Here is a 7,028-nt window from a genome sequence, read left to right on the forward strand (position 1 = left end):
ACATTTGGTCAGAATAATATAATTATATAACATAGTTACATTATAACTAACAATAACGATGAGTAAGATGCTCCAGGAAATAATTAGATATTAAATACCTACAATTAGAGACTAATTAGGATAATAAAAAAGTGCAAATGTCTAGTTCACATAAAACGCAGCTGTTTTATTGTGCTTTCAAATATGTAGAAGTTAAAGTTTTTTATAACTAAAAGGTATTTATTTGTATAACTAATTAACTAAATAAATATTGTGAACTTCGCAGCACATTAGAAGTTTGTTCTCGTAGTAAATGACGTCATCCAGGAAGCGGAAGCGACCAAAGTTTGTTTTGGCGTTTCGCTGAAAACATCAGAACTTCAGCCGCTTAACTCGGTTTTTATGAAACAATAGTAGCATTACTCGACTTTATTATAGTTTAAAGTGAACAGAAGCAGAGGGTGATGGGGGGAGCATCGAGCAAATTAGCCAAAGATCTTCTGTCAGAGTATCAGGTGAGACACAGTTTTGAAAAACATATTTATATGTAATATTATTTAATATATGTTTATTTATTTAACATTTATCCTTTGTGCTATATAGCAACGAGTCCCTTTAGTGTATATATATTTTTGTATTCTTGTTTACACAGGAGCTCACATTCCTCACAAAGCAAGAGATCCTACTGTAAGTACAGTCGTGACGTCATATTCAGCATATTCTGTGTTATGATGTCTGCGAATATTAACTGTGAGTATTGACTGCACAGTTCGGTCTATTTCTCATTAGTTTGTGTTCAGGTGAGGAATAGCAATAAAACCTACTTTTAAAAATTAATGTAAAACATTTATTAGTTTTTAATATTTCTGTTTACCTTTTATTTTATTTCATTTTAGTATTTATAGTACCTAAACTTGTGTAATTTGCAATTCAACATTTATAAATATTTAAATTTACCTTTCATTTATTTTTTTATCTCAGTTTTAGTATTCGTAGTATTTCAGCTTCAACTTATTTTGTTACATTTCAACATTTTAAATATTTCTATTTACCTTTAAACTATTTTTATTTCATTGTTTTAATTTAGTATTTGTAGTACTTTAACTTAAACTTATTTTATTTGCAATCCAACATTTTACATTTCTATTTAGCTTTATTTTATTTTTATTTCATTATTTTAGTTTAGTATTTTTAGTACTAGAACTTATGTTAATTGCATTTCAACATTTTTAAATATTTCTATTTACCTTTATTTTTATTTCAGTTTTAGTATTTGTATTACTTCCGCTTAAACTTATTTTGTTACATTTCAACATTTTAAATATTTCTATTTATTTTTGAGTATTTGTAGTACTTTAACTTAAACTTTTTTTATTTGCAATTCAAGATTTTACATTTATATTTATTTTATTTTTATTTAATTATTTTAGTGTAATATTTTTAGTACTTTAACTTATGTTATTTGCAATTCTACATTTTAAATATTTCTGTTTACCTTTATTTTGTTTCAGTTTTAGCAGTATTTAACTTAATGTCAATAACCAACAATTAGTTTCTATATATTATGTATATTATATCCATATATTAGTCTGTTTTGTCTTGGCATTCCCTGTAAAGTAGATTAGTTGTTGAGCTAAACTACTCAAGTGTTTAGTTGCTGAGAGTGTATAGTAACTAATGCTTCAGATGTTTGAATGTCATCGCATTATAAACCTCTCATCATCATGTGTTTGTTCAGGGCACACAAGATATTCTCTGAGCTCCAGGGCGGAGGAAGTGGACCGTACAGCTCCAGAGTGTCCAAGGACAAGATCCTCACACTTCCTGAACTGAAGGTAACAGATGAAGTACTGCAGACACGTATCGATCTACAGTATCCTTCCAGATTTAGATACATCGGGTGTTTTTATTGGCTGTCCCAGGCTAACCCCTTCAGGGAAAGGCTGTGCCAGGTCTTCTCGACCTCTGACCCGAAGGACGGCAGCTTGAGCTTTGAGGATTTCCTGGACCTCCTGAGTGCCTTCAGTGATTCTGCCACGCTGGAAATCAAGTCCCACTACGCTTTCCGAATCTTCGGTAATAGCCGGATTGCTCTCAGTATTGAGATTGAGTGCTCAGTATGAACGGTTGTTGTGCTGCAGATTTCGACGATGACGGGACGCTTGATGCTGGAGACCTGGAGGAGCTGGTGAACTGTCTGACCGGGGAGACGGACGACACCCGTCTGACCGCCGAGGAGATGAGACAGCTCATTAGTAACGTGAGTGTGCGACACACCAATGACAGACGGCTGTCAGACGATCTTCACTAATGTGAACAAACCTCTCTGTGCAGATCCTGGAGGAGTCCGACATCGATAAGGACGGGACGGTCAATCTCTCCGAGTTTCAGCACGTCATCTCCAGATCTCCTGATTTTGTCAGGTGACAGAGTTTAGCTTTTTATTGAAAAGAGGAAAACTGGACGGTTCAGATATTTAGCTGCCCTTGTTCTAATTAAAAAAAAAAAAAAAAAAAAAAAATATATATATATATATATATATATATATATATATATATATATATACACACACACACACACAGACACACAAAGTTTTTCTTTAGCTCTTTTTTGTAATTTTGTTTTTTACTTTGCCCTTTTTCTTAGTTGTTCGCATTCTAATAATATTTGTTACATAAACTTATTTATTTGCATTTCAACATTTTAAATATTTCTATTTAGCTTAAATTTTTATTTCTGTATTTTATTTTAGTATTTGTTGTGCTTTAACTTAAACCTATTTTGTTACATTTCAATATTGTAAATATTTCTATTTAACTTTAATTTAAATTGTATTTTTGTATTTGTAGTGTTTTAACTTAAACTTATTTTACTTGCAATTACTTTAGCTTTAACTTTAAAATACTTTAGCTTGTTTTTTGTTAGACAAAATAGTGCTTTTGCTTTTTTCTTAGTTGTTCACATTTTAATAATATTTGTTAATTTTTAGAATCTATATAGCTTTATTTATTAATTTAATTAAAGTTATTTAGTTTCTAATTGTTGTATGTCAACTTGAAAGACACATTTAGCTGATCATGCAGTTATTTAATGTTTCTATATATATATATATATATATAAAACAGTATTTATTAATATTTTTAATTAGATTTTATTTTTATATTTTCAGTTTTCAATCTTTGTTATCATTCATTCAGTTTTAGTAATTTTGTTGTGCCTGTCATTTTTAATATTTCCACACAGCTTAATTCATTAATTTCCATTATTCAATTATATAATTTCAGTTTAAGTAATTGAATTAATTGTATTATCATGTATTTTTATTTTCTGTGTTACCAAGGCAACATTTCTATTTGTTTTGTTTTATCTAACACTTTTATTTTATTTAGCTTACATGACCACATCACATTTCTTTATTTCAGCACAATAATTATGAAACGCATAAAGCATCACTTACACACCTAAGTCACACCTTTTGCACTTCTGAATGTTGTTAGTGTGAAGTGTCCTGTCTTTTGTTCAGAAGTGAGTCTTCTTCCCAACACTCGAAGGCATCTGATTTCTCCTGATTTCTCCTCACTGACTGAAATCTTCTTCTGCAGTTCATTCAAGATCGTGTTGTGAAGTTTACAGCGAGTGGAAGATGTCTTCTGGTCCAGATTATTCACCTGCGCCTGTCAATAATGTAGCGACCTAATTGTGAATGTATATTCTTGTTCAGAATTTCTACCATTTATATGTTTAATAACATTTTACTTACTCCGTTAAAAGAAAAGGAATCTACTTTATAATCTGCATTTTGGATCATGTATTTGTACCTAATTTAATAAACTCTAATTCTGTGACTTTGACGTCCTGTATTTATATGGCACTCTATTCCTGTCAGGATGGAGGTATAATTGATATATATATATCAATTATACCTCCAAAAAAAAAAAAAAAAAAAAAAAAATATATATATATATATATATATATATATATATATATATATATATACTGTCTTAAAACATGTAAACACACATAAAATGTATTTCAGCTAATTATTTTATTATTATTATTTTATTATAGATCAGAAACTTGCGTATGCGAATAATATTGTACAAAATATGTAAGATGAACAGTAGAAAAATATTGTAAAAAAAAAAAAAAAAAAAATCATTCCATTACTCCTGACAGAACTTGAGGAGCGAAAGACGAGCGCGTCTTCTGCCAAAATAAAACTCACGTTGCTTTTCAAAATAAAATACAATATATAATAAAAGTTTTATAACTGGAAAACAGTGGGTTTAATATTATATAATATTATATCATTTTATTTTATATTATTTTATGTAATATTATAAAACCTGGATCCATTTGGCCATATCCAGATCTTTAATTTTGAAATCTATCCCGTTTTGTAACCGTCATTAGGAAGCGCGCTACGGTTTCCGGCTTCACTCTGTGTCTATGGCGGATCTGGGAGCTGCTGTCACTCACGCTGTCTGTAACGAGTGTAAATAAAACACAAATACTGTCATTTCCACTGGTTTCACTCCACTTACCACAAGATCAATATTGAGGCCTCGGCTTCAGCAGCCGTGGAGCGCCAGGTGAGGGTTGATTGTATTGAAACAAAGCACTTTAATGAAAGTCACCGGCTGTGTGCATGAGTTTAGCTTCCAGACGCAGATTTCAGATTCATCGCCTTTAAATGTGTTTAAACTGTGTTTTTTATGTTTGAAATGTGTCTGACTTTAAGAACTAGTAGTTTATGGTCTTTATTTTACATATACAGAAAGTGAGTCTCAGTTTATTGTCTTTAGTAAAGGTTTTTTGGAAGAATAGGGGATGTGTGCTAGTGCTGTTAGCCATCTGATCTGAACCGAATCCGGATTCATTTCGATTCTGAGTCTGATCTGAATTTATTGTCATGTCCTATATAATATCTTTTCTGTCCTGATTCCAAATGTGATTTAATATCAGGTCTTCTGTTCTGATTCAGAATATGATTTATTATACCTTCTCAGTCTGAATTTGTCATATTTGATCTGAACTGAATCTGGTTTAATTTCTTTTCCTAATCTGAATTTATTTCTAGTGTGTGATTTCATGTCTGTTCGGTCCTGATTAAGGATATGATTTAATATCAGGTTTTAAACCAATTCTGAATCTGATCGGATCCTAATCTGATTCTGATCTGAATATCTAATTTAATATCTGTTGTGATCTGATTCTCCATCTAATGCAATGTCAGTTTTTTAAATTAATCTGAATTTGATCTGATCTGAATATAATTTCATCTGAATCCTATCCGGTTTAATGTTTCTTCTGTTCCGATTCAGAATATGATTTAATATCAATTCTCAGTCCAAATCTCTCATATTCAATCTGAACCGAATCTGGTTTTATTTATTTCTTCTATCTGAATTTATTTCTAATGTGTGATTTCATGTATGTTCTGTCCTGATTAAGAATATGATTTAATATCAGGTCTTAAAATGATTCTGAATCTGATCTGATCCTAATCTGATTTAATCTGAATCCTATCCGTTTAATGTCTCTTCTTTTATGATTTAGAATATGATATGAAATATGAAAATACAATAAAATCATATTCTGAATCAGAATATGATTTTATTGTCTTTTCTCAGTCGGAATCTGTCACATTTGATCTGAACTGAATCTGGTTTAATATCTTTTCCTAAACTGAATTCATTGTCATTTGTAATTTCATGTCTGTTCTGTCCTGATTCAGAATGTGATTTAATATCAGGTCTAAAACTGATTCTGAATCTGATCAGGTCCTAATCTGAGTCTGATCAGAATCTATTATTTGTTCTGGTCTGATTCTCTAATATCAGGTCTTAAAATTAATCTGATCCTAATCTGATTTCATCTGAACTATATCTGTTTTAGTATCTCTTCTTTTATGATTTAGAATATGATTTAATATCAGTTTTCAGTCTGAATCGGTCATATCCGATCTGAACCGAATCTGGTTTCATTTCTGAGTCTGATCTGAATTTATTTCTAATGTGTGATTTCATATCTGTTCTGATTCAGCATATAATTTAATATCAGGTCTTAAACTGATTCTGAGTCTGATCTGAATATCTAATTTTATATCTATTGTGATCTGATTCTCCATCAAATTCTAATGTCAGATCTTAAAATGAATCTGATCGGATCCTAATCTGAATCATATCTGGTTTAACATCTCTTCTCTTATGATTTAGAATATGATTTAATATCAGTTCAGTTCTCAGTTTGAATCTATCAAATCTGATCTGAACTGAATCTAAATCCAGAGTCTGATCTGAATCTGCTGTTATATCAGATATGGATCTAATTTGAGATCGGTTCTGAATCTGATCTTCTGATGTTTTTAGGTGTTTTATGGGCTGTAAACGCCACATCCTCCTTCACAGTACTGCTCAGGTTTCTAACGGGTTTTAAATGATGTGATGAGCCGTCTATAAACTCTGTGCCCTGCATCGATTGATCAGATTCTTCCCTTTCTTCCTGAAGCCATGGCGTCTCTGTCCGAGGAGGTGTTGTTGGTGGTGAAGAGGGTCCGTCAGAGGAAGCAGGACGGGACTCTGTACCTGATGGCGGAGAGGATCGCCTGGGGTCCCGAAGGGAAGGACCGCTTCACCGTCAGCCACCTGTACGCCGACATCCGCTGTGAGTTTCAAACTCTGCACAGTTTAGATTCAACTCTGAATAAAATGAAAGGTTTAGTTTCGGGAGTCCCTTACAGCAGGTTTACATGCATGCAATTTAACTTTCTTATAATATGCATGACGATTCGTTGGATGCATAATGTTACTCAGCTCTGATTGGTCGGACGATGACCCAGTCTGTTGTGATTGGTCTACTGCAAACACGCGCATCATCAGGAATACGGCTTATCAGTAATTCATCCTATTATTATTAATAATAGTGCTCCAGTCTGTTCATAAAAGTTGTTTTATATTTATGTTAGCTAACCAGACCCAGAGCTTGCAAGTAAAGACACAAACACGTTAAATATAGTAATATATGATATTGCAAATATGGTATGTTCA

General features: G+C 31.8%; 2 protein-coding genes across 3 annotated transcripts in view; both read left to right on the forward strand.

The window, feature by feature from the left end:
- The first annotated feature begins 295 nt into the window (after nt 1-295).
- On the forward strand, nt 296-3,824 carry LOC127946680 (calcium and integrin-binding protein 1). Of its 2 annotated transcripts, none has more exons than XM_052543392.1 (7): nt 296-494; nt 632-666; nt 1,718-1,814; nt 1,902-2,055; nt 2,121-2,239; nt 2,314-2,402; nt 3,503-3,824. In XM_052543392.1, exons 1-7 carry the CDS (start codon nt 444-446, stop codon nt 3,546-3,548), a joined length of 591 nt encoding a protein of 196 aa, XP_052399352.1. In that variant the 5' UTR covers nt 296-443; the 3' UTR covers nt 3,549-3,824. The 2 variants fall into 2 exon arrangements, with proteins under 2 accessions (XP_052399352.1, XP_052399353.1); XM_052543393.1 differs by having other exon boundaries at nt 298-494; nt 3,582-3,824.
- A 579-nt stretch (nt 3,825-4,403) lies between these two features.
- LOC127947461 (general transcription factor IIH subunit 1) overlaps nt 4,404-7,028 on the forward strand; it is a 9,486-nt gene continuing 6,861 nt past the window's right edge. Inside the window, exons 1-2 of the mRNA XM_052544599.1 lie at nt 4,404-4,571; nt 6,490-6,645. Coding sequence (XP_052400559.1) covers nt 6,492-6,645 — 154 coding nt within the window. The 5' untranslated portion in view covers nt 4,404-4,571; nt 6,490-6,491. The remainder of the gene's footprint in view (nt 4,572-6,489; nt 6,646-7,028) is intronic.

The sequence above is a fragment of the Carassius gibelio genome, chromosome A25, assembly GCF_023724105.1.
Source record: "Carassius gibelio isolate Cgi1373 ecotype wild population from Czech Republic chromosome A25, carGib1.2-hapl.c, whole genome shotgun sequence".
In the NCBI taxonomy this organism is placed as follows: domain Eukaryota; kingdom Metazoa; phylum Chordata; class Actinopteri; order Cypriniformes; family Cyprinidae; genus Carassius; species Carassius gibelio.